The 26,891-nt window shown below is 44.1% G+C and overlaps 1 protein-coding gene across 18 annotated transcripts in view; it reads left to right on the top strand.

Moving 5' to 3' along the window:
- The first annotated feature begins 5,281 nt into the window (after nucleotides 1-5,281).
- PCBP3 (poly(rC) binding protein 3) overlaps nucleotides 5,282-26,891 on the top strand; it is a 32,921-nt gene continuing 11,311 nt past the window's right edge. Inside the window, exons 1-12 of one of the 18 annotated variants that reach the window (XM_075607399.1) lie at nucleotides 5,282-5,428; nucleotides 7,117-7,236; nucleotides 15,266-15,379; nucleotides 15,727-15,750; nucleotides 16,345-16,377; nucleotides 16,549-16,665; nucleotides 17,070-17,201; nucleotides 17,366-17,494; nucleotides 18,096-18,239; nucleotides 19,934-19,975; nucleotides 21,384-21,462; nucleotides 21,829-21,888. In XM_075607399.1, the coding sequence (XP_075463514.1) occupies nucleotides 15,311-15,379; nucleotides 15,727-15,750; nucleotides 16,345-16,377; nucleotides 16,549-16,665; nucleotides 17,070-17,201; nucleotides 17,366-17,494; nucleotides 18,096-18,239; nucleotides 19,934-19,975; nucleotides 21,384-21,462; nucleotides 21,829-21,888 (829 nt within the window). In that variant the 5' untranslated portion in view covers nucleotides 5,282-5,428; nucleotides 7,117-7,236; nucleotides 15,266-15,310. Of the gene's footprint in view, nucleotides 5,429-6,261; nucleotides 7,237-15,265; nucleotides 15,380-15,726; nucleotides 15,751-16,344; nucleotides 16,378-16,548; nucleotides 16,666-17,069; nucleotides 17,202-17,365; nucleotides 17,495-18,095; nucleotides 18,240-19,933; nucleotides 19,976-21,383; nucleotides 21,463-21,828; nucleotides 21,889-26,891 lie in introns of those variants that run through there. The other 17 variants (XM_075607402.1, XM_075607406.1, XM_075607401.1 and 14 more) reach the window with 17 other exon arrangements.

The raw sequence follows: 26,891 nt of genomic DNA, 5'->3' as shown, positions 1-26,891 counted from the left end.
AAACGGCACACCATAGATAAAAAATCTAATTTATTGAGTGACTGGAGACATAATAAAAAGGAACAGAGTGGTGCACTCTGACGCGTTTCAGGCCGTGGCCCTTTGTCAAAGAGTAAGTACTATAAATTAGATTTTTTATCTATGGTGTGCCGTTTCTACCTGTGACCCTCCCTGCCTGCAGTGCTTCACTTATTCCTCTCACAAGGTTGCTTTTTCTTGCCATTATTTACTACAGCTGGATGCACGCCTGGATGAGCTACTACCTGCATCTATTGGATATAGGCTCCGTTGAGCATACACTTTAACACTGAGTTATCAATGGACTTCCATTATATCTTTATACCAGATACCCTGTTTGTTCTAAGTAGTCCTATTTAAGTGTGGTGGCGAACGGGGGTACACTTGTACCTTTGGGTTGTTATGTCCCCCTAGTACCCCATAAATCCCACTTTTATTAGCCTACCTGGGCGACTACTATTATATGAGCTACAGGTGATTACTATCTTGTATACTGCTGATGCTCTATATACTCCAAGAGCAATTACATAATATATTTTGAAGACTGATGCTTATTGCTCACTACCAAGGGATTCAAAGAAGATTATTGATGTAATTATCTACCTGTGGATTGTAATCTGTTGCACCGATACCTGGACTTTATGTCAATCATATACACACTTGTTTTATCATACTCTTGGGTTCTTGGTATCCCCTGTTCTGTTAGAACCAGTGGAACAGGTTTAGTCCCAGCCAAGCCACTCGGACCCCCAACATTTTGGGGCACGGGTTTGATGGTAGGGGTAGCTGGGGGACTTAATAAAGAGAAATTGCAGCTATATACCCCTAAATCCATGTAACTTGGCCAGCTATGTAAGGCTTATTTCAGCCAAATGTAATTTAATATCAGAGGGAGAACAGGGAATGTATAATGCACCATGTCTGTAAGAATGCATATCAAAGCATGTATTCTGTCTTCCCTGTGACAATCCTTTCCCCAATCAACATTGTTCTGTGATGTGATTTGGGCTAGCTGTGTGTAATTCTATGTCCTGTCTTTTCCATCATTACCTTATGTCTGTATTTATGCCTGTGTTAGCAGTTGCTCCCAGATTAGATACAATAGTTGGGATTGTGTGGTGATGAAATTAACATCAGCCTGCAAATGTAAATGACGTTATGTGCGTATCATTTGTATGGAAGGAGTTTCTGTAACACCTTTTGCTGAATTGTTCTATAGAAAAGATATCATCAGAACAAAGGTATGACACTAGTTAATTGAATCAGTTACCAGGTCTGAGCCCCAGACACTGTTTCTCTTTGCTGGCTACCTTTGCTCGAGGTTAAAGCATAGTCAGCAAGAGGTATAAAAGGAACACTGCAGGTCAGAACAGGAGTTACCCTCAGAGAGAGAGACACTGAGAGGGAGTGTGAAGATTCCCCCAGAAGTCCACCTCTGGGAAGGAGTGTGGAGTTTGCTGAAGTCCATCTCTGGGAAGGAGTGTGGAGATACATTTCAGAGGGGCAGCTGTGTGCAGCACTTTGATTTGCTGGAGCATACAGTAGAAGTAGACAGGGGAAACCCATTTGAAGTGGGTCCTTGCACCTAGGAAAGGTAGATTTCATCCCCCAGACCCCTGTAAGTGTGTATATTTGTGTGTGTTTCTGAGGATTTATCCAAAATAAACCTAATTTTATTTTATTACTGTGTTGTGCCCTGTGACTGATCCCTTAAATATAAATGGTGTTAAAAGTCCTGGTGTACCGTGACAATGGGTCAGATTAGATACAGGTCATCTAATGAATTGGTCGGCGCTCAGTGCATGACAGGGATCACGTCCCTTCTATAAGGCTAGACATCATCTGCTCCCATGTGATCCCTCCTCTCTCCACCCTCCTTCCTGTCCATCTGTCCCCCTACCGTAATATCTCTGTACACTAGTACATATTCAGTCCACACACAGGATGGAGTCGCATGTCCTGGTTTGACTGTGGTGATGGGTACACTGTAATTTTTTAAATAGGATTGACTGATGTTGTTCTGCTGCTATTACTGATGCAAGACTTGTACAATTTCTGTCAAACGTCAACATATCTGTTACAAATCTGATTTCAAATCCACAAATATGAGCACATTACCAGACCCACAGTTTTTGATAAATTTACAGTAATTACATGTTTCAGTTCCCCACTTCCCCCCTTCCCCCCTTCCCCCCCCCCCCAAATAAGGTCTCAAGTCAATATTAATCACAACTTTGACTAGTACTATACATCTCATATGCACTTACCATGACCGCTTGCATTCTCACTTACCATAACATCCTCCTACTGTCTATGTAACGTCTCCCTGCTTACCAATTAGATTTGGGGCGGGGACGCCTTTTTTTTTTTTTTTTAAACAATATTTGTATTGAGTTTTTAAGCAGGAATATACAGAAAGCAAAACATTCAAAAAATAAATGGTGGGGGGTACATAAAAAAAAAAAGACAGGGAGTGGAGGGGGTGAGGGGGTGAGACAGCAACTAGGTGAGTCGACAATTCTTGAAACTTTATGCAATTTTGAGGTCGAGTGGTGGGAGCGAGTAACAGATGAGAACTTATTTAACCGCATTGGAGATACCAGTCTGAGGGCCCCAGATAGATACTAAAGGGGCATAATAGATATTCTGTGGGTGGTTGATGGGGGGGAAGCTAAACTTTCTACGAGAGAAGAGTGGGGGTAAACATTCTTGGGGATTATAAACTCAGAGTCCGGGTCTGTGTATAGACTGCATGCATGAACTATCCAGGGGAACCAGACTTTCTGGAAATTTTGGTATGTGTCATTAAGGAAGCTCGTCAACTTTTCCAACATACAGATAAACCACAGCTTGTTTCTAATGGACACAATTGGTGGGAGTTTGTCCTGCCTCCATAGACTCGCAATGGCGCATCTTGTAGCTGTGGAGATATGTGTAATTAGTTTGTTTGTAGCCTTTGAGCGGTCCTGGAGTGGTTTGTTTAAAAGAAACAACCAAGGGTCCATGGGGATCTTTGAGCCCAAAATCTGTTGGATCCAGGATTTCACCTGTCCCCAAAGATCATACACCATTGGGCAGGACCACCACATATGAAGGAGGGTGGCAACTTCACCGCAGCCTTTGGGGCATAAGGGGGAGTATCCTGGGACATATTTAGCTATGTTCAGCAGTGTGTTGTACCAACAAGTCATAACTTTATATGCGTTTTCCCGGATAGTTGAACAGATAGAGCTTTTAGCCACAAACTCAAAAATTTCCTCCCAGTCCTCCACTTCCAACTCCTCCCCCAGGTCGTTCTCCCATTTTTTTTCATAAAATGAAGCTTGCCATGAGATTCTGCATGTGGAAAGGAGAATTGTCCATATAGCTCTGAGATTAACCTCTGGTGGGAGTCTGCACCTAGGCAGAGCTTCTCAAAGAGGGTGACCGGTTCAGTGGGCCTGATTTTAGCATAGAAGGCCCTAATCTGGAGGTAGCGAAAGATGGGGATTCCTTTTTTAATGTTATCCACAGAGCTGATTCCTATTATGTCTCATATTATTTTGTCACCTGTGTTACTGCTGTGAAGGGCTATAAAAATAGGTAGACTGGAGTGGGTACCCACACAATTCCTGATTCACCAGTAAGGATAGACATTGGATACACTGATATCCATCTATCCTGCCTATATATTGTTGATCCGGAGTGCCTATTAAAGCACCCCTCACAGGATTGTTTATGCGTCACTCCTCGATTTTTAACACCCATTATTTTAATATTCGGTTTGTACATAAAGCAATTTTCAGTAGAAAGGTGGGATAAATCCCAAAAAGCGGCGCTCCAGCGAATGAGATACAGCAATGTTGTTATATGTAGATATTCAAGGTATGGAGATAACTATTGCAATAATTGTAGTATTGGACCCAGTGCATTAGCAGTAGTATATAGTCAATAGTTGTCTTATAGTGAGGGACTGTTTAATGCCTATTGGCACCTCACAAGACAAAAAAACCTCTTACCTGCTGCACTGTAGTGGTCTACAAGTCCCTCTTAAATCCATGTATAGGGAATTACAATACTCACTGGTTGTTCACTCCATGGTGCGTGCGTCATGCAGAGTAGATACAGGAGAGCTTAAAATCCAAAGATTTGTAGCGGAGCACAGCTAAGGAATGGGGCCAGCACCAGCAGTAGAGAGGTTAAAAATATATTTATTTAAAGCATGGTTTTAACACAGAGGGGAGACAAAACAAACTCTGACGCGTTTCAGGCTATGCAGCCCTTTGTCAAAGAATTACTCTTTGACAAAGGGCTGCATAGCCTGAAACGCGTCAGAGTTTGTTTTGTCTCCCCTCTGTGTTAAAACCATGCTTTAAATAAATATATTTTTAACCTCTCTACTGCTGGTGCTGGCCCCATTCCTTAGCTGTGCTCCGCTACAAATCTTTGGATTTTAAGCTCTCCCATAAAGCAATTTTAACTAAAATCATCCAGATTGGTGACAGAGTGCCCAAATTGGGTTTCCTTTTCTTGTTCAGTATAAGGGCTATACAAATAAAGATATACATACATCTTTAGGACATATCCATTTGATCATGTGATCCTGCATAAACCCAGTGCCTCATGATCCTGAGAGAATCACTTTACTCTGTGAAACGCAAATTAGATTGCAAGTTCTTTGCATCATTGACTCATTGTCCCTGAATTCTTCTCTGTACCGCTCTGCAACTTAGGGTTGCCAGGTGTCCAGTATTGAACCGGACTGTTCTGTATTTGGTCACTCTGTCCAGTAAAAAAAATTAGAGGTTATACTGGCCATGTGTGTGGGAGAGCAGGGCTGTTCCTAAGGGCATGGGCAGCTTCCTACATCCTGAGTAATACAGCCAATAAGGATAAGGTGGGGCCAAGGAGAGGAGGAGAGCATGGAGCAGAGAGCAGAGAGATAGGTGTGTGTGTCCTGAGCGTGTGTCTCGAGCGTGATGCACCTTTCACCATTGTGTCCAGTATTTTTGGAGAAGACGCCTGGCAACCCTACTCTGCGGTAGTCTGTTGGTGCTGTATCAAACAAATGCCTATGACAAGTCTGCCATAAAGTTGTCCTGTAGCTCTGTAACACATTATTAATCAACTTTCGGCTATGCTTCATTAACAGCTGAAGGTTAATTGGAAGGTGCTGCCATTGATTTGGGGTTGAGACAGCGCTGTGTCCTGCCCCCAGGATGTGATTCCCAGAACATGTGCTCAGATTCCCACTCTCGGCTCTGCTCCCCTTCACGCCCTTCTGAAGGGATTAGTGCGACGTCCACACACCCCTCCCTCTCACAGACCTGACCTTGCTGGGGGCCATGGCAGAGGTTACTTATAGGGTGACCATAAGCGGGGTCACCAACAGTGAATGCTGCCCGTCAGCTCACAGACCCCTCTCTGCCTGGTGAGTCTTGTTAATCCTTATTCTAGGGCTGGATGCTTAGTGCAAGGTGTTATTCCCTTATTACTGTCTGTGCCTGACACTTCCAACCCCAAAACATCGCTGTCCCTATCCTAAAACCCCTGCCCTAATATCCACAAAACCGGATCTTTACTGTGGAGAGATGTATTGCAGTTACTTTTTACAGACGTGGGTGTGGGTGTATATGTATATATATATATATTGAACTGCAGAGATTGATACAGACATATCCTATTCCTAAGAGACTCGGCATGGATTGTTCCAGACAAGATATATATATATATATATATATATATATATATATATATATATATATATATATATATATATATATACCTATACACACATTCACACACACACAACGCTCTGCAGTGATTTTTTTGCAGACATGTCCTGTATGTGTACATGTGAAGATGCTCTGCAGTAAATATCCAATTCATCAGATGCTAACAGGGGAGGGGAGGGGGGAGTTGGGCAACAGATGAGTGGGTTTAATCTGGAAGAGACCAGCGATCTGAGCTCCTAATCCAGATTTCTCTCCATTACTGAAACTGAATGAAGTTGATATGACAGCCGTGCTGACTGTTAACCCTCTCTGTGTTACACTCAGATGCTGGGCACTGTGCTGCCTCATGCTCTGTTAGAATTTCTAGTAATCAGTGCGTTAATAATTATAGGAGAGGTCTTTATATACCTCTGCAGCCCTGTTTTGTACCCCCCCCCACCCCCCTCCCCATGTTGGTGCCACTTGGTACATGAGCAGCAGTGAGGAACAGATGTGGTTTTATTAGTGAGCAGCGGGCACACTGTGGGTATGTGATGGGTGAAGCTGGCCAGACGATAAAACAGAAGCTGGCATTTCTCTCCTGCCCCCATTGACTCGCCCCAAGGAAGCCCATCATCCCAAGCGGCCCTGTCATTGTATACAGCTCCATTCAGAGCATACACTGACTGGATAACATATAGAAATTAATCGGATGATTTAGAGGCACTAAGACCCTCGCCCTCTCCTCTGTCTGGGGACCAGCTTAGTTGCCCGTTGATCTTCTGCACAGTAGGGGCTGATCCTGTCTCTATCAGGCTGATGTCTCTAGTTGCATCATTATTAGGGTTGCAGATGAACTGCGGGTTTCTATGAATGAGTATCAGCTTGATGGACGCTGCCCAGTTTGTATGTTGGGACATTCGCTGACTGTAGGATTGACTCAAACACATCGCTCCCTGTGCTCATTCAGGGCTCAGTATGTTTCACAGCCCGGTTGCTGCTTGGGAATGATCCTGTATTTTTCCAGCCATTTGCCCTGGATAACCGTGCGCTCAACTGCGCTCAACATACAGGAGGCGCGTTGGTGCGGGGGCTCATTACATGTGGGCTCTGCTGCCTGGAGCTATTGCCCCCTTTTATGCTTCAGTGGAGTCCAGTCATAGCAGTGAGAAGCGGCTGTGGGAGATGCAATATTAGGATAATACTATATGATCACCTACAGCGGTGCATCCCATTTGCAGAAAACAAGGGATTTGGGAAGAATATAGGTCACATGCGCAATGCCGCTGGTCACGTGACTGCATCTTGAGGCCAATAAGGTTTTTTTCAGCCTTATGAGCTGAGAACAAAACCGCAGTTGGAATATATTATTTTTTCCCCCTCTGCATTTCTCATCTTCTCCCAGCTGTGCGAGGAAGACGGTCCCACTTGGATATCACCCCCAAGACTATCCCCAGCAAAACCAACCCACTCAGGATCCATAAACAGATTCCCACGCAGGATCCACCAGCAGCCAGTCTACCCGGTAAGAAAACGCACACTGCTCCTATCTGGAGAAATAGGAAGAGAATTTAGTGAACTTTGACATCAGCAAAGTCCGAGGTATGAATTATAAATGTAACATTGGAAGATTAGAGGCCGAGGAGATGTGAGGGGTGACGACAGAACACATCTGCTGTCACCTGAAGAGACCCCAACATCCCTTGTGCAGAAACAAACACATTCTTTTTTTATATCAGCATCTCCATATATTTACATATATGTATATCCCTGTATGTGAACTTTCCTGTATATGTATATCCCTGTATCTGAGCATCCCTATGTATATAGGACTATCCCTTTATATGGATATCTCCATAAACACCCATTCAACATCATGAGACAAGAACATTTGATATAAACATCCCTACACATATACATTTCTACATATATACATTCTTATATATGTACATTCCTATATAATGTATAGCCCTCATTCAGAGGTATATGGGCAACTTTCGTGGCTAAGGAATATGATCATCTCTGGGAGCCCCGTCTTTACAGTATGGTTTATGGCTGTCAAATCTGAATTTTGTTATAATTATCAGTTCCAATATTCCCCATCATACGAGAGAGATTCCGGTGAAAGAATCGTTCTCTCAGCCCTGTAACGCCCAACCGTCACCTAAGGATTCCTGTTAGAATATCCGTCATGTCATTGCAATGGAGGAATCTCCATTTTCTCTAAACACGACCATGCACTGATCCAAGTGTCACCTTCTCTGAGAAACCCCTATACTTCTTCTTCTATGTCAGCAACTGTTATTAAGAATGATTGTGCCCAGATCATGTATAAGAATAGGAAGGCACAAAGGGTGCACTGTTTTTTTGAGACCTTGTTTTCTTCAGTCCAAGAAATGGTTTCTCCTGGTGCCATGTTTTGCTGTCCATGTTGTATTACAAATGTGATTGATCCTGTTTATGCTGATATGTATTTGCGCTAAAAGAGGCTGCTTCCAGGTCTGATAAAACAAGCGTTATCTTTTGGTAAAAGAAGTCTAGTGCCACCCATTTGTCATCGCTGTCTCTGACATTTTTGTCTGCCTTTTTGGGGTGAAGTAAAGACTAGTAAATGTACTTATTGTTATATTTGTCTATTATCTCTGCATATTGGGAGGTGAGAGGCATGTGTATCTGATGTCTGTGTATTAATAGGTGAGAGGTCTCTGTCCCTGTTGTCTGTATAACAGACCAAATGAGAGGTATGTGTCCCTGATGTCTGTGTATTAGGATTGGGGAGAGGTATGTGTCCCTGATGTCTGTGTATTAGGATTAGGGAGTGGAACGTGTCCCTGATGTGTGTGTATTAGGATGGGGGAGAAATACGTGTCCCTGATGTCTGTGGATTAGGATGGGGGAGAAGTACGTGTCCCTGATGTCTGTGGATTAGGATGGGGGAGAAGTACGTGTCCCTGATGTCTGTGTATTAGGATGGGGGAGAGGTATGTGTCCCTGATGTCTGTGTATTAGGATAGGGGAGAGATACGTATCCCTGATGTGTGTGTATTAGTTAAGAGTGAGAGGTATAGGTCCCTGAAGTCTGTATTAGAAGTGGGTTAGAGGTATGTGTCCATGATATCTGTGTATTAGGATGGGGGAGAGGTATGTGTCCCTGATGTCTGTGTATTATAAGGGGGTGAGAGGTATGTGTTCTTCCTGTTGTATTCTTTATGTTTTTTTTTACATTACTCTATTGTCTATGGTGCCGCTGATTCCCAGGCGGGGCCACTGATTCTTACAGGGTATCACCCATCACACACTAATTTCTGCTCATCTCCATTTTAAAGGACTCAGTTTTTCCCCTAGTGGACAAACTCAGTATATCTTGTGATGTATGTGATGTGGTCCTTTCTCAAGAGAGATATGGTTCTCGCTCCTGTGAGGACCTCTGCACAATGCCAGCACTGTGGTCTGATAGTATGTAAGGTTGTCAGGCTCTGATCTCTGTTCAGCCCATTACTGTGTGTCTATGAACCATTCACGCTGAGTATTAGGAAGTTGGCTCATGTTAGCCGAGCTCTTGTGGCCGTGAATGTGTTCAGTGCTTGTGCACAGCGTGTCCTGGCCAGGGGTTCCCTGTGCAGCCTGGAGCCTCCATCCTCGCTGTGATTGTAATCGGTGCTGAGACTAGGGTGAAGTGACGTGTGATGCAGACTGACAGATGTGGGCTCTGCCTCCCTAGCATAGGCTGCAGAGAGCAGCGCCGTGGCCTGTGTCCTTGTCACTGCACAAAGAAGCCAAGGTGGGGAGGTGACATTGGGGACTTGCACCCAGCGAGACTATGTCCTAGGAAGGTGAGGTAGATAGGCACAAGGAGGGAGAGAGAGTGCCGGGGACACAATGCCAGCGTGCAGATCAAGATCCGCCTGGATACACAAATTGTTAAATGAATGTAAGCTCTTCGGTGCAGTGACTTCTTTTCCTAATCTCTACTTGTATGTATGAAGCGCTTATTCTTATATTGTCACGTGTGTTACAGCTGTAAAGTGCTATATTCTTGGGTGGCGTTATATAAATAAAGATATACATACATACATACATACATACATACATGCATGCATACATACATACATGCATACATACATGTCAATGAATCACACACCTGTATCCTCACACAGTACTGGGAGTATTAGAGACCCTCCATCTGCTCATAACGTTCTCAAAAGATGTGAAATAAACCCACTCCAGTGTTACAACCACAGTGCTTGCGGTTGTGTCAGCAGACAGGACACCGGTCCTTAGGTAGCCCCACTATCTGGAGAGGTTGGTGGTGGTAGTGGCCGTAGAAGCTGAATGGATGAGCCCAGTGTTAGGTGGGCTAAGGAAGGGACGTTTGTATGAGCATGGCCCCTGATTATAATTGGAGTGAGTCTCCCAACATACCACTTTGTAAGATCTGCGGGGCACATACTCTATTGTAATGTCTGATTAGTAAAGTGCTGTATACATTGATGGTTGTATAGAACTAAAGATATTAGGAGGGGACAGATTATGGCATGAACCTAGATTATGAAGAGAGTCTCTTGCCCCAAGCAAGCGATGACATCACCACACATAGTGCAGAGAACTTGGTGCCCACGGGGCCATTTCTCTACATGTTCCATTTGGGTAACGGAAAATCCTTAATGGGATTTGTCAGCTTTGATTTGTCCATAGTGAGGACACAGGACATGCTGCGTTTCCCAACCCCTCTCCTAATGGGTACGATTATTGGTATTTGTTCTATTAATCACATTATTAGTGGCCCTACCACAAGTCCTGGAGAACCCTCCCATTGCTTCGGGCTGTATTGTGCACTCTCTTGGTTTCTGCCTCAATCTTGCCTGTTTTTTTCTCAGTGTCACTAGGAAGACATTAGCAGTGTGTGCTATCCCGTTATTTGGGTGTCTCTAGGCAGCTGTTAGGGCTGGGTTCATGATAGAAGGGTAACTATTGAGAGAGGAGAAAGTAGGAAACACAGGATCAGAGGCAGAGGAGTGTCAAACTAATTGTCTCACAGGTCTGTGCTTAGGAGAGTTTACTGGAGATCGGACAAAGCTCCTCAGGTTGCAGATGAGTTGAGAAACTACGTTGTCAGTTGGGTGGCAGCTATCTGAGGTCTCTCACAACCCAAGATATGTCTCCAGACTGAATTCATGCCACTCTGGGAAATCTTCACTATACCCTCACTAACAATGGGACTCACACACTCACACACTCACACACTCACACACTCACACACTCACACACTCACATACACACACACACACACACACACACACACACACATACACACACACACACACACACACACACACACACACACACACCCACACTCACACACACCCACACCCACACACTAGAAAAACAGAAAGAAATACTGGCGCACAGCCAAGAGTGGGTCCCAAACAAAATATGGTTAAAAAATATCCTTTATTAATCCATCTAAAAAGGTAGAGGTAAACACCCTCCTACGCGTTTCGTGTTAAAAAACACTTTATCAAGGAGTATAAACTGTACTCACAGTACTTCCTTAAATACACACACTAATGCCCCGTTTTCACGCCAAAGATGATGACGTAGGCCCGTCCACTAAGCGTGATGATGTCACGTATCCGTCGGACATGCCCCCCAGTTTCTCCGGAGCAAGCAGGACACTGCTGAGTCTCAGTTACACATGACCCTCCCTATGTTATAGGTGTGACACATTCTCACTAAATACTACATAATGAAACCTATAATACATAAACAGTTGAGCTGAGAGCTGCTCACAGAATCAGGACAATAGGGCAATTGGCGGTCCGATTAATGCCTCTCTTAGTTTCTGTCATGTGAAATGAAGGCAGGTGCCTGCCCTGGTACATCTCTTCTTACACACATTGCACTGTGTGAAATAAAGTCTTCCTTGGACCGCCTGTTGTACACAGATCCATCGGAATAGACAGGAGATAAGAATCACTAGCCTCTGATTCTGTTATTGTGTATGTGCTTCTGTTTATATTAGCATATGTTACAGTATGTTATTCTGCGTGTTAGTGTCTCAGTGTGTCAATATATGTGCATGTCTCTATGTCTTAGCACCTCTGTTACGGTGTATTTTCTTTCCTGTAGTCCACACATTAGGTTGTTAGCTCGGTGGGACAGTGCCGATTGTACCTCATTCCTGTGTCCTGTCACAGTGCTATTTATTTAGACGTGTTATAAGTGAACAAGCTCCATGTCTGTTTGTGAATGATTACTCTGTGTGAGGTGTGTGATGATTCTCCCACTACCACCTGCCCTCTTGACCCCATTCCCTCCCATCTCCTCAAACCTTTTGCTCCTACTCTAATCCCTACAATTACACATATTTTCAATGATTCTCTCTACTCTGGTACTTTCCTGCCTCCTTTAAGCACACATCAGTTATATCCTTACTCAAAAACAACCAGCTTCACTCTACCTGTCTCTCTAATTATCGCCCTGCTTCCCTCCTGCCTTTTGCCTCTAAACTCATTGAACGCCTTGTGTTCTCTTGCTTACTTCATTTTCTCACCACCTATTCTCTCCTAGAACCCTAAAATCTGGCTTCCGCACTGCTCACCCCACTGAAACAGCCCTCACCAAAATAATTAATGACTTCCATGCTGCAAAAGACAATGGTCATTGCACTTTGCTAATATTACTCGACCTCTCTACCTCTCTGCAGCCTTTGATAGTGTGGAACACCCTCTTCTTCTTCATATTTTCTATACTCTTGGTATCTGTAACAGAGCTCTATCCTGAATTTCCTCTTACCTCTCCCATCGTACTTTTAGTGTCTCGTTTGCTAACACCTCCTCTGTCGATCTCTCTGTGGAGTACCCCAGGGCTCTGTCCTGGGACCTCTTCTCTTTTCTCTTTACACACTCTCTCTAAGTGACCTTATTACATCTCTAGGCTTCAAATATCACCTAATGACACACACATTTGTCTTTCAACCCCTTACCTTCCACCTGCTGTAGAGACCAAAGTCTCTAAATGTCTATCTGCTATATCATCTTGGATAGGCCACCGCCAACTCAAACTTAACATGTCCAAGACGGAGCTCCTCATACTTCCTCTCAAGCTTACTGCCCCTTCCACATTACTGCTGGCAGTACTATACACCCAGTATCACAAACACAGTGCCATGAGGTCACACCTGACTCATCCTTCACATTCTCCTCTCACATTCACAACGTAGCTAAAAACTGTAATTTTTACCTCCGTAACATTGCAAAGATATGCCCTTTCCTCTGTCCCTCTACTGTTAAAACTGTAATGCAGGCCCTCAGTCTCTCCCATCTAGACTATTGTAACCTTCTACTGTCCAGCCTTCCTGCCTCACCTGTTTTCCCTATAATCTCTCCTAAACGTTGCTTCTACAATCAGTTTACTCTCTCCTATATCTGTTTCAGCATCTCTCCTGCTGAAATACCACTACTGACTTCCAATTAAACTCTATATCACTTACAACATTTCCCTCCTAACTTTTAAGGCCATACACTCTTCTGTCCCTCCTTACATCTCAGTCCTAATTTCTCGCTATACACCTGCCCGACTCTTGCGTTCTGCTCAAAAAACCCTTTTGTGCCTAAAGCCCTCTTCTGACTAAAACCTTCCTCACTCACTGCCCCGCACCTCTGGGATGTCCTTCCCCTCAATATCTGACTGGCACCCTCTCTCTGCACCTTTAAGACTCATCTAGAAACACGCCACTTTAACAAAGCATATGGGTAGCTCCGCTGGCTGATACTATATAACTAGCATCCACTGACATTGTTCCCCTGCAGACACACTTACCATAACACCCCCTACTGTCTCTGTAAGTTCTCTTTAATTACCACTTAGATTGTAAGCTCTTCGGGCAGGGACTCCTTTTCCTATTTTTACTGTCAGGTCTGAAGCGCTTGTTCCCATTATGTGTTATATTATTATGTCACGTGTATTACTGCTGTGATTACTATGTAGTTAGCGCTATGTACATGGGTGGCGCTATATAAATAAAGATACACATGCATACATTGCTGTGTCCAGTCACAGTGCTATTTATTTAGATGTGTTAAGTGAACATGCTCCACGTCCGTGTGTGAATGATTGCTCTGTGTGCTGATAATGGGGATGTGTGTCTGCCCTACTTGGGTGGGTAAGAAAAGACCAGCGTCCCTGGCTGTGCAGGGAAGCGTGTAGCGTGATTAATCCAATAACCTTGATAAATCTCACCGCTCCAACACATGACCCACTTTCTCAATCAATTGGAAACATTTACACAGGAGATTAAGGCATGGGAATAGCGTGTGTCTATATGTCTGTGTGTGAATGTGTATGTCTGTCTGTGTATGTCTGTGTGTGTATGTCTGTGTGTGTGTGTCTGTGTGTGTGTCTGTGTGTGTCTGTGTATGAATGTGAGAGTGCATGCGTGTAAGTACTGTATGTGTGTTTCTGCTGTTGTATGCGTGTGTATGTGTGCACTTTTGTTTAAGTGTGTTTATGCATGCTTGTTTGTAAGTCTGTAGGTGTCTACAAGTGTGTGTCTGCGGGTGTTTGTGTATGTCTGTGTGTGTGTGTGTGTGTGTACGCACACGTAAATCTATGGGAATAATTATTTATACTCCAAAGCAGCTAAAAATCCCCATTGGCGTATAAAGGACTACCGTCTGTGGGTCTGCTTGTCTGCTAGTGTATGTCTGTGTGTTTGTGCACACACGTTTAAGTCTGTGTGTGTTTGTCTGCCATTGTATATTTGTATATCTGTGTATGTGTGTCTATGCTGGTGTGTGTGAGTCTAAACAATTAATCTTTTTGGATTATTTCCGCATGAGTAATTGTGCTAGTCTGTTTTGTGCATCTGTGAATAGTGTAACCCTCATTTTCACCCCCTCCCCCCCAAAAAGAAGTCAAGCCTGTAACTGCAAACCTTACATAAAGCTCTACTCTGAGCCATCTATCTATCTATCTATCTATCTATCTATCTATCTATCTATCTATCTATCTATCTATCTATCTATCTATCTGTATCTATGTATCCATCTATGTTCTATCTTTCCATCTGTCCATCTATCATCTATCTACCATCTATCTATATTTCCATCTCTCTCTCTCTCTCTCTCTCTCTCTCTCTCTCTCTCTCTCTCTCTCTCTCTCTCTCTCTCTCTCTCTCTCTCTCTCTTTCTCTCTCTCTCTCTCTCTCTCTCTCTCTCTCTCTCTCTCTCTCTCTCTCTCTCTCTCTCTCTCTCTCTCTCTCTCTCTCTCTCTCTCTTTCTTTCTCTCTCTTTCTTTCTCTCTCTTTCTCATCTATCTTTCCATCTATCAGCTATCTTCCATTTCTCCATCCATCCATCCATACAGTTTTGACTCTTCATCTTTCCTCCCTGTGACTCGCTGGTTGGTTCACTAGCCTGTTGGCTGGGGGCATTTTCTCACACTAGGTAAAATGTTCCTATGGAGATTGAGCACCAGATTATCTGTCAATTTCCCAGTTAAACACAGATCAATGCTTTCCCTTGTAAAAGGGGACACACCTATTTATTTTACAGGTGACCTTCCCAGTGACTCTTCTATCGCTCAAGCACTTTTAGGACATGGAATCCAAAGTGTCAGACGGGGGTCTAAATGTCACTCTGACAATCCGCCTTCTGATGCATGGGAAGGTAAGTGCCTGTGTGTCTTTTCTGTACCCCACTTGATATTCCCCAGACTATAGTTACAGGGCATGTTGTGAGAGGGAAGCATGTAAATCCAGAGTATGACAGCCCTACTACTGTAGCCCTCCTGTTATACAGGGACAGTTTGACCTGTGGTCTGGGTCCTGTCCCTGGGGGAGGGAGCAGCATCGTGTGACCGGCTCTTCCCACAGCACAAGGGGGCAGAGGCAGAAAGTACGAGAGGTGGACCCATTCAGTTTAAATCACTGTATAAAATCCCATAGTACTGTATACACATGGGGCAGGAGACTCAGATCTCCTGGGTTTTCACACTTTGTGTTTTCTATTTGCAGGAAGTCGGAAGCATCATTGGAAAGGTGAGGCCAGGTCTGGGTGAGGATCGAAGTCACAACAGTACGGGATAGATAGATCAGGATATTACTGACCATGAGCGGAGGCCTCCTCACATACAATCCTTACATTTAGATCTCAGACATGAGAGATAACAATAGAGACCTGTGAGTCAGAACGGAGACAGCTCTATGCAAAATACAGGAAGAGGGCAGGAACAGAGAAACAAAGCAGAGATACAAGGAGAGGCAAGTGAGAGTAACAGAGGCAATAAGAATCTCAGGTTTTGGCCTTGGGATATCTGGGCCGGGTGCAAAGATTTCGTAGTAATTAGGACAAGAAAAGGTTAGTGTGGGAGACTCGTCCCTTGGTCACTCGCAGCTCAATGCGGGAGACTATGAAACTTGTCAGCTGATTTAACAGTGAGTGGAGGAAGGAAGTGCAATGACCCAAAGTTACATATAATATACAAATGAATTGCAACTGAAATCACATGCAAATTGTGCTTTATATTAATTATCCAGAGAGGCCCTGAGTGACCAATATGTTATGTGAGATATTAAATTCAGCCTCCATTTCATCTTACGTTTATGATAAAACCTCTGTTTGTATTGTTTCAGAAAGGAGAGACTGTGAAAAAGATGCGTGAAGAGGTAACACCAGCTCCTGTCTGTCGTGTCCTTTTCTGTTATTGGGAAGTGGGTTGGGATTTCCCTTGGTACCGTTGGCATTTCTCCGGCCGTGAGCCACAACCCCCATCCTTTAACCTGAACTGGAATAGAATAGAGATCAGCGTATAAAAATGGTTGTCTTTTTTCCCCCAGAGCGGAGCCCGCATTAACATCTCGGAGGGAAACTGCCCAGAGCGAATAGTAACGATCACCGGCCCCACAGATGCCATATTCAAGGCTTTTGCCATGATTGCGTATAAGTTTGAGGAGGTGAGAGGATTGCAAAGAGAAAGGTGGCATCAATATTGCATGGGATATCCAAGAGAGGGGACACAGTGACCCACCCCATGTCTAGCCAACAGGGATCCACTCCATGTCCAGCCAACAAAAGGCACAGGGAATTGCCCCATTTCTAACCTACAGAGGCCACTTAGCACCACCCCATGTTCAGCCCAAAGGGGGCACAGGAACCCACCCCATGTCCAGCTCACAGGGGGCACAGGAACCCACCCCATTTCCAGCTCACTGGGGGCACATGGACCATCCCCAAGTCAAAGGCAGAAGGGTTCATAGTCTGCATGTTCCAGGGGCAGTGTGGCGTTTTCAGTCTGCTCTTTGCCTTGTGCACCCCTGACCTTTGCCTTGGCAGGGAAGTGACTGTCCCCTCTTCACAGGACATCATAAACTCGATGAGCAACAGCACCGCCACCAGCAAACCACCTGTCACATTGAGGCTCGTGGTGCCTGCTAGCCAGTGCGGCTCCTTGATTGGAAAAGGAGGCTCCAAGATAAAGGAGATCAGAGAGGTGAGTTCAGGGGGTAATGGGTGCAAACTAAGGTACAAAAGAGGCATGGAGGAGCAGTTGGTCATAGCAAAGATAAATCAAGGGGCACATGTGGACAAGAGAGATATATACTGTATGTAGGACAACAGGTAGGCATCGTGTAACATTGCTTTCCCCCATTTTAGTCCACAGGGGCCCAGGTTCAGGTGGCTGGAGACATGCTGCCTAATTCAACCGAGCGGGCAGTGACCATCTCGGGTACTCCCGATGCCATCATCCAGTGCGTGAAGCAGATCTGTGTGGTGATGTTGGAGGTACATTGTGTCAGTGAAGGGGTAATGTAATACACACCGTATTCACACCTAATTCCAGAGAAAGCCCCCAATGGGAAGGGTCAGCCAGAGTATCAGAGCCCTACAATACATACATACAATACCCTGTGTTACAGAGCCCCATGGGAGGCGTCCGAGCAGGTAACATACAGACCATGTGTTACAGCGCCCGCTGTTGGAGGGGTCGGACTCTCTGTGACTGAGATGTGAGGTGTAGATGATCTTTCGCTTCTGACCATTTCACTGGCACCGGTTTGGGGTTCTTTACTAAACTCTCCCTGTTGCAAAACTGGAGAAAAATCAATAAAAAAGGGAATTGAACCAAATGTAGCGAAAGAAAACGTCCAACTGCTTCCAATGGGATTCCAGTTGTGTAGAAAATGCAGTGCTGTTTTTTTGCACCAATTTTGCACTTGGGAGTCTTTAGACACGTTGTGGGTTTTTTTGTTGTTGCAATATCTTGAGATTATTCTACCCTGTGGTCATGTTGAACCCCCCTCCAACTGATGGGTGTTACTTGTGGGTGTCTGTTTCTGGGGGGGTGCTCTAATATTGTTTCTCCCTCTCCTGTCCCTTTTCCTAGTCCCCACCGAAAGGTGCCACCATCCCTTACCGTCCAAAACCCGCCTCCGCCCCTGTCATTTTTGCAGGTGGCCAGGTAAGAGCGGATCAGCTGGGTGCCTCCACTGCCAACCTCAGCCTATTGCTGCAGCACCAGCCACTGCCCGTTAGTTTGTACAGGTTTTCTTGCATGTTCTCTCATCCTGTGGATTATCACTCAGCACGTGGGGTGCACAAGCTCTGAGCTGAGAAGCTGACGGCCCCCTGGTGTCCCTCCACAGAGTATCGCAAACGATGCGATGCTCTGCATTTGTTTAGTTACGGGGTGAACTTTCCAGGCCTTTGCATACCGCAGGAGTTAGGTTACTAATGTACTACCATACCTACCATAGCAACTGTACAGTATCAATTATCTGAGGGTAAGAGAAAAGAAAACCTTCCGCCCTGCCTGATAATCCCCGTACTCATAACAGCCCAGAGTCACAAAGGCAGAATCAGTAAAAGAAGGGTGAGGGGCAGAACTGCTGTGTCTGCTGGAAACCCCTAGGTGTAGCTGAGCTCATTATACTGTAATAACGATGTTGCACTAGGAGGGGCCGCCAGTGACGCTCAGAGCTTCTGGTCGCTCTTCATCCATTGTCTGCATGAATGGGATGGTAACGACATGGGAATCGTATGGTCCCTGCTGTAATTCTGTGTGCTGCTGGGAGCTTGGTTATTCCGCTGTCCCACATGATGACTGAACTACTGTACAGTAGTCTACAGTAACACGCACCCACACTTTTACTTTGTCACTATTCCAAATGATAACAAGTGTTGTGCATGGAGCACCAGGAGAGAGACCCGTTTGAAAGTGACAAAGAATCTGTAACAAAGCAGCTTCAAATGTAAAGCATTGGAGCATTGTGTACCTCTCTGTTCCAGCAGTGATACTGGGGGGGTGAATGTAAAGATTTAATAAATATGGCTAAGCCATATGACATCCAACAGCACACTTATTTTAATGCCCCCCCACCCCTCCCAAAAAAGGCCTCGTGGCTTAACACTACTTAGTAAATATGAACCTAAATGTTTAAAATGTGATGCTTATGTCACATACATGTAACTAAAAGGTAGTGGGATTTAAAGATGATCACATTTCGTCTTCAGCACCCCATAAATAACAAGACAAAAACTCTTCAGTGATTGATCTCCCATTTTATGTGATTTGCACCCAAACATCAGTGTCTAAGTCATGTTCCTTCCAATTGGTCCTGGTCTTATGTAAGAGTTCACCATGGGCACCTTCAGACTGGAGCTCCCTGTGTAGGTTTGGGACATATCTCCTGTTCCTCTCACACCATGACGTTCACACCAGACATGTGGTACCAGCTGACTTTATTCTTCCGTAGCCTGGTGTCTATCTCATCGTGCAACATGTTCCATTTCCCCGGGGGTCTGATCAGAGATGGGTCGCAGTGAAATATGGAGTTTGGTGTTCATCATGATACGTTGTAATATTAAATTGTGTCCTGACCCCAGACAGGCAGATCCTTGTTTTTCCCAGGATGAGGTAGATAAGCTCCTCAAACAGATATTTGTTATCTCTGAGGTCATTTAAAGATTACTTTGGGGTCACATAGAACATGTCGGAGCTCTGTCCACTTACCACAATACTCACCCTCCAACAACAGATTCCCAGGGTGCACAGCACCCACAATGCTTTGTGACACATTACCACATTCCCTGCAGAATGGCTACAGTGTGATTTATGGTGCACTGAACATGTTGGGATATATGAGAGCGCCTTATGCACATGTCTGTGTATCACAGTACACGCCACATCCTACTGACATTAATCTCTCTCCTCTTCTGTTCCAGGCCTATTCTATCCAAGGACAATACGCCATTCCGCACCCTGACGTGAGTTCTCATCTTTTGCCCCCTCCCACCCACCTCTTCCTGACTCTTTCTTCCCCAGCATGCTGGTGTTACTGATAATTAATATTAGACCATAATATTAATACGTCTGAGATCGGAGCGCTGTATCCATTACACTGCGGGCAGCCATGGGGCACATGTTACACGCTGGCAGAGAGTACTTTGGTGTTTTTATTATTATTTTAACAAGATTGTTTTATTTCTACCGCAGTTTAAAGTAACACGACCCGTGGTCACAACTGCCCTGCAAGAGTAAGCTGTCACCAAAGGATGTGACACTGGAATATATACTGGAATTAGGCAGGCTAAGGAGCAAGCCCATACATTGAAGGTTAAATCATCCATTTATTCTTTCCTCAATCTAGGCCTCCTTTATAATCCAGTATTTTAGATTGAATTGAATCCCGTCTGCTCTGCTGCAGTCTTCACAAGTAGAACGCTTTCTCTCAGACATTGCTTGTGGTCCTACATGAATGACCCCACTGTCCCCCATCCACCTTCTCCAGCACTCTTACCATATCTATATCAAACTAGTAAATGGCATTTGGTCAGTCTTAGACATATAGCTAGCTACTGTATAAAGGCACAGTATTGCTGTAGAGAGAATAGCGCACCCTTGTCCCCTGGTATCATCTGGTGTTATCGTGTTCATTAACTGTGGGATGTTAGATTGTTTATAACGTTATTCTAGGGATCTGTAGTCCTTGTGACTGAGGCTCCGAGTGTGACTTTGCACAGATCACAGTAGAGGTCAGTTCTGTAACACACTGTAACACACTGGTGGTATCAGCCCTGGCTTCCTTTCTGTCCCGCACACTGGGCACTGTGGTCACTCGCCACTCTGTGTCCCCAAGTCCGATCTCATCTGCCATTAAGTCAGAGGCTGTGGGAAGGGGCATTGATTATTTAGTTGCTACCTGATGACAGACATGAAGTAATCAGAGTCACATTACACCCCTTATAATTTTCCTGGAATTGCTGGAATACACAAGGCTCTATTATATATCAGTCCAGTCCTCTCATGGGATGGGACTGTTCTCTGAAGCTCTCACTCTGACATCTAGCTGACTTTATTGGAGATATAAACCAAAGGCATGTGAGTGAGGCATATTGACTTCTCCTCTGTGCCCTGTCACTCATGAGGATAAATACTATACTCCCTGCTGCCCTTAGTACTATTTCTGCTCTCCATTATTTCCTCATACAGGGGAATTTGTTGCCTCTCTTTATTCTTCTAGCCAAGTTCTCTCGCCACTGAATGCTTTGTGTGCCCCATGGCTTCCAGCTGGTTTATTTTCTTTTTTAATTTGACTCTGTTATCTTCTGCCTGTGACTTCTTGTGCTCTCTAACAATAACCTTCTTAGTTCTAATGTCCCTCCTACCCCTCAGCAGTTGACCAAGCTCCACCAGTTGGCTATGCAGCAAACCCCCTTTACTCCCCTCGGACAGACCACCCCTGCTTTCCCTGGTACGTACCCAACTTTCCCGTTCTCGATTCTTCCTTCTCTTCTCACGTCTCAGGCATTTTCACTCTTCTTTCTTTCATGGTTTTTATGCTCTACGTTTTGGTAATAAACACCAGAATTAGTAATGTGCTGATGATTCAGTGATATGGGCCGCACTCCATGTACAGTATTGTGTTTGGCTGTGGATGCAGTGCCCTAGGAACGTCTGTGCTGAGCCTCAGACAGATACATACACTGTGAGTTCAAGTAGTGAGGCTGTCGGGTAGAAGACATTTCTCATCGGTTTCTGAGCTTTTTTAGAAGATGTAAGAAAATGCTGATCTCCTCAGGGGCAAGAGCATTAAATATATTTCTTCTTTGCTCCTTAGGAGAAAAGCTGCCCTTGCATTCCTCTGAAGAAGCTCAAAACTTGATGGGCGAGTCGGCAGGTAAAAGACTTAAAGCAGGATTAGATGAATCACTGGAGACTACTTGATTTTAAAAATTGATTTGTAATTCCACTGCCTGTGTGCGGAGGAGAAAGTACTGTCTGAGAAGTATAATGCAGTCTACATCCCAAATAAGTCAATGTTAAATGTCAGGTAATAATGATGTGTGTGTTTAATATATCAAGAAATGCCTAAATATCAGTAAGATAATCTAATGCTCAGTATTCTGCATATCTCTGTTGTCCAGCTGTCACCTGCCATGATGCCATTTATGGCTCTGCATGTGACAGGAACCATTTAGTAACAGGGGGGGGGGGTGTTTAAACAGAGTGTTTTTTGAATATAACGTTTTCATTTCATACTGAGTTTATTTAGCAGTGATGCGTCTCCAGTGATAGACGTTTATATGCTGCTAGATCATTTTGTTGCTTTGTATCTTTCTACCATCTCCGAAGAGCTGAAATGCCATTGATGTCTATGTGACCTCGAACTTTCTGTATCACAAAAATGACAAAACAAATGGGGCAACATGGCAGATCCCTGTTGTGGTTAAAAACACAATGTATAATGATGAAAGAAAGGGAATGTACCTAAAGTTTTGGGGTGTAGCCTGACATTAATGAGACAGTAGTTCACCTTTATAGGTTAAAAAAAAGAACCCATTCAGTGTGGAAACTTTAACTAGGATTAGTTTTCGGTATGCAGTGCTGATGTTACTTTGGTCTATTGGTTCAGTGCTGAGGTTAGTTGAGACTATTAGTTCAGTGATGGGGTTGGTGGGTGTATTGGTTCCGTGCTTGGGTTAGTTGGATGTATTGGTTCAATCATGGACTTAGTTTAGTGTATTGGTTCAATGCAGAGGTTAGTTGGGTGTATTGGTTCAGTGCTGGGGTTACTTGGGTGTATTGGTTCAGTGCTGGGGTTACTTGGGTGTATTGGTTCAGTGCTGGGGTTACTTGGATGTATTGGTTCAGTGTTGGGGTTAGTTGGTGTATTGGTTCCGTGCTTGGGTTAGTTGAGTGTATTGGTTCAGGGCTGGAGTTAATTGAGTATATTGGTCCAGTGCTTGGGTTAGTTTGAAGTATTGGTTCAGTCATGGAGTTAGTTTGGTGTATTGGTTCCTTGCTGGGGTTAGTTGGGTGTATTGGTTCAGTGCTGGGGTTAGTTGTGTGTATTGGTTCAGTGCTGGGATTAGTTGCGTGTATTTATTTATAAAATGTTTTACCAGGAAGTAATACATTGAGAGTTACCGCTCGTTTTCAAGTATGTCCTAGGCATAGAGTTAAGATGACAAATAATACATGGTTACAAATACATAGTTACATAAGTGAACAGGGTATACATTATATACAACATAGCATGCACAGTTAGAGATAATATATATTATAGGCGTATGTAACAGTTACAGACCAGATTAAATTGTGAGACAGCTTTAGTTTTGAAAGACCTTAGACAGGTGGTAGTTGTGAGAGTCTCTGGTAGATTGTTCCAGTTTTGGGGTGCACGGTAAGAGAAGGAGGAGTGGCCAGATACTTTGCTGAACCTTGGGACCATGAACAGTATTTTGGAGTCAGATCTCAGATGATAAGTGCTGCATGTGGTAGGGGTGAAGAGCTTATTCAGATAGATGGGTAGCTTGCCCAGAAAGTATTTGAGGGCAAGACAGGAAAGATTAACTTTGTGCCTTGAATCAAGTGATGACCAATCTAGTTCTTTGAGCATTTTGCAGTGGTGTATGTTGTAGTTGCTTTTGAGACCAAAACAGCATATTGAATTTTAGAGGGTGTCAAGTTTGCTAAGGTGGGTTTGGGGTGCTGAGCCGTATACTATGTCCCCATAGTCGATAAATGACATTAGCATCTGCTGTGTGATACACTTTCTGACCAGCAGACTTAGGGAGGCTTTGTTCCTGTAAAGTACACCTAGTTTGGCATAGGTTTTGGATGTCAGGGTATCAATGTGCATTCCGAATGTTAAATGGGAGTCAAACCATATGCCCAAGTATTTAAAACTAGTAACAGGAGTTAGGGTGGTTTTAGCATTGGTTCTGATCTGGAGTTCAGTCATTGGAAGCTTTAGAAATGTAGCCGTGGTCCCAAATACCATTGTTACACAGTCTTGTCAGTGTTTAAAAACAGTTTGTTTTGGGAAATCCTATTCTCAAAAAGTCAGACTGAAGTATGTGTTCAAGGTCAGAGAGGCTATGGCGGTGTTCATATAAGATTGTGTCATTTGCATACATGTGTATTGAAGCTCCCTTACAAGCTGTAGGAAGATCATTGATGAACACTGAGAAGAGTAGGGAACAGAGCCTTGCGGGACACCACAGGTGATATCCCTGGGGTTGGAGTTAGAGCCTGAGATGGACACATGTTGGGATCTACCTGATAGGTAGGACTGAAACCAGTTTAAAGCATGCTTCCCTATTCCAGAGCACTGGATTTTGTTAAGCAGGATAACATGATCAACAGAATCAAAAGCATTTTCAAAATCTAGGAATATTGCACCAGTGAGTTGTCCCCGTTCCATTCCACACTGGATTTCATTGCAAGCTTTTAGCAGGGTAGTTACTGTGGAGTGTTTGGGGTGAAAGCCAGATTGGAATTGGCTAGGGAAATGTGTCTTGGTATAGTAATCACTTAATTGGGAGTGAACACATTTTTCCATGACTTTGGATAGTATTGGGAGAAGAGAGATTGGCCTGTAGTTTGAGACAGTGTTTTTGTCCCCAGTTTTGAAGATTGGGACAACTCTGGCCATTTTCCAGATCTAAGGAATATGGCCTGCAGACAGAATTGAGTTGATTATGGAAGCAATTGGTTTGGCAATGGCTGGGGCACCAAGTCTTAGGAACTTAGATTGCAGTAAATCAGATCCACATTGGCTGCTTAGTTTTAATTTGAGGAGCGCTTGTGTAATCTCTTCGGATACTGGGACAAATTGAAAATTGTGAGCAGTGTTGGGAGGGGGAGGGGGGCTATAGAGATACTCACAGAATGAGGTTCATGTTTGTGGTTTGGGTTGCGTTTCGCTAATAAGTTAGTAGCAAACCCCACAACGTAATCATTGAATGCATTTGCAATGTCAGTGGGGTTTGTCAGAATAATATCCTCCTTAGTGATATTACTTGGTTGTTGATGGCTAGAAGGCTGGAATATATTGTGGATAACCTTCCAGAAGTTAGCTGGGTTTGATGTATTCTGGTGAAGATTGTCAGAGTATTATTGGGCTTTTGCGTGTCTTGTTTGCCTTGTGCACATATTCTGCAGGCATCTGTAGTTATTAAGATCCTTGGTAGTGACAGTTTCTTTGTAGCTTTTCCACAAGCATCCCTGAAATGGTGGAGTGCTATAAGGTCAGGTGTAACCCATGGAAGGTGGGCCCCCCGTACCCTTATTCTGCGTAGTGGAGCATGGGTATCACAGAGTTTTAAGAACTCGGATTGGAAATAGTCGAGCGTAGAATCAGGGTCGGGAATGAAATCGATTCTGTACCAAGGGCAGTTGGTAAGGTCAGCCATAAACTGTTGTGGGTTAAAGTTTCTAAATGTTCTAGTGAGGAGAACTTTCGGGCTTCATTGGGGTGGTTTAATTTTCCTTACAGAGTACACTATTGCATGGTCACTGAAAATGTCAGGAAGGATGCCAGAGGATTGGATTCTGCTGGGATTTGAGGAGAGAATCCAGTCTAGCAAGGAATGGTTGTGAGATTTCAGGTTTGTCCGTCTGGGTTGGAAAATGATTTGCGTTAGTTTAAGTGACTTGAGTTGTATCTAGATTTTGTGGTTTTTAGGGTCGAGCCAATTGTAGTTTGAAATCCCCAAGGACTAGCAGCTCACACTTCTCATTCAGAGAGAAAATGGAGCCAAGAAACTGGGTGATATCAGTCAGGGACTGGAGAGGGGCTTTAGAGGGGAGGTAGATGCCAGCAACCAAGATAGGCTTAGCAAAGTTCAGTGCTGTTGGTTCAGTGCTGAGTTTAGTTGGGTGTATTGGTTCAGTGCTGAGTTTAATTAGGAGTATTAGTTCAGTGCTGGGGTTTGTTGGGTGTATTGGTTTGGTGCTGGGGTTAGTTGGGCGTATTGGTTCAGTGCTGGGGTTAGTTGGGTTTATTGGTTCCGTGCTGGGGGTAGTTGGGTGTATTGGTTCAGTACTTGGGTTAATGGTGTGCATTGGTTCAGTGCTGTGGTTAGTGGAGTGTATTGATTCAGTGCTGTGGTTAGTGGAGTGTATTGGTTCTGTGCTGTGGTTAGTGGAGTGGTTCAGTGCTTGAGTTAGTTGGTTGAATGTATTGGTTCACTGCTGTGGCTAGTTGACTGTATTGGTTCAATGCTTAGGTTAGTTTAGTGCATTGGTTCAATGCTTAGGTTAGTTTAGTATATTGCTTCAATGCTGAGGTTAGTTTTGTGTAATTGTTCAATTTCAGGCTTAGTTGATTGTATCAGTTCTGTGCTGGGATTAGTTGTGTGTATTGGTTCAGTTCTTGCTTTAGTTGGGTAAATTGGTTAGGTTCTGTGGTTAGTTGAGTGCATTGGTGCAGTGTGGGGTTAGTTGTGTGTAGTAGTTCAGTGCTGGGTTTATTTGGGTGTATTGGTTTGATGCTTGGATTATTTATGTGTATTGATTCAGTGCTGGGGTTAGTTGTGTGTATTGGTTCAGTGCTGGGGTTAGTTGTGTGTATTGGTTCAGTGCTGGGGTTAGTTGAGCTTAGTTGCATGTATAGCTTCAGCGGTGGGATTAGTTGTGTGTTGAGGTTTCTGATGGGGTTTGATAATATAATGCATGATTGGGTTTGTTTTACATAATTATTCTTTCAGGTTAGTTACATATATTTGGCGGTTGATTTGGACATGGCTTTGGTTATCTTTGTTTCGTGCTGGTTTGGGATTTTAGTAAAGTACTTGGGTTCGGTTTAAGGTCTGTTTTGGTGCTGGATTGGTGGGTTGGGTCAGTGCTGGGTTGGTTTGGCCTTATGAATTTGGTAAGTTCTCTTCTCTTCAATTA

This window comes from Ascaphus truei, chromosome 7 (genome assembly GCF_040206685.1).
Source record: "Ascaphus truei isolate aAscTru1 chromosome 7, aAscTru1.hap1, whole genome shotgun sequence".
NCBI classification, from domain to species: Eukaryota; Metazoa; Chordata; class Amphibia; order Anura; family Ascaphidae; genus Ascaphus; species Ascaphus truei.
The sequence above is the reverse complement of the archived record's forward strand: the minus strand, read 5'-3'. Positions and strand labels throughout refer to the sequence as shown.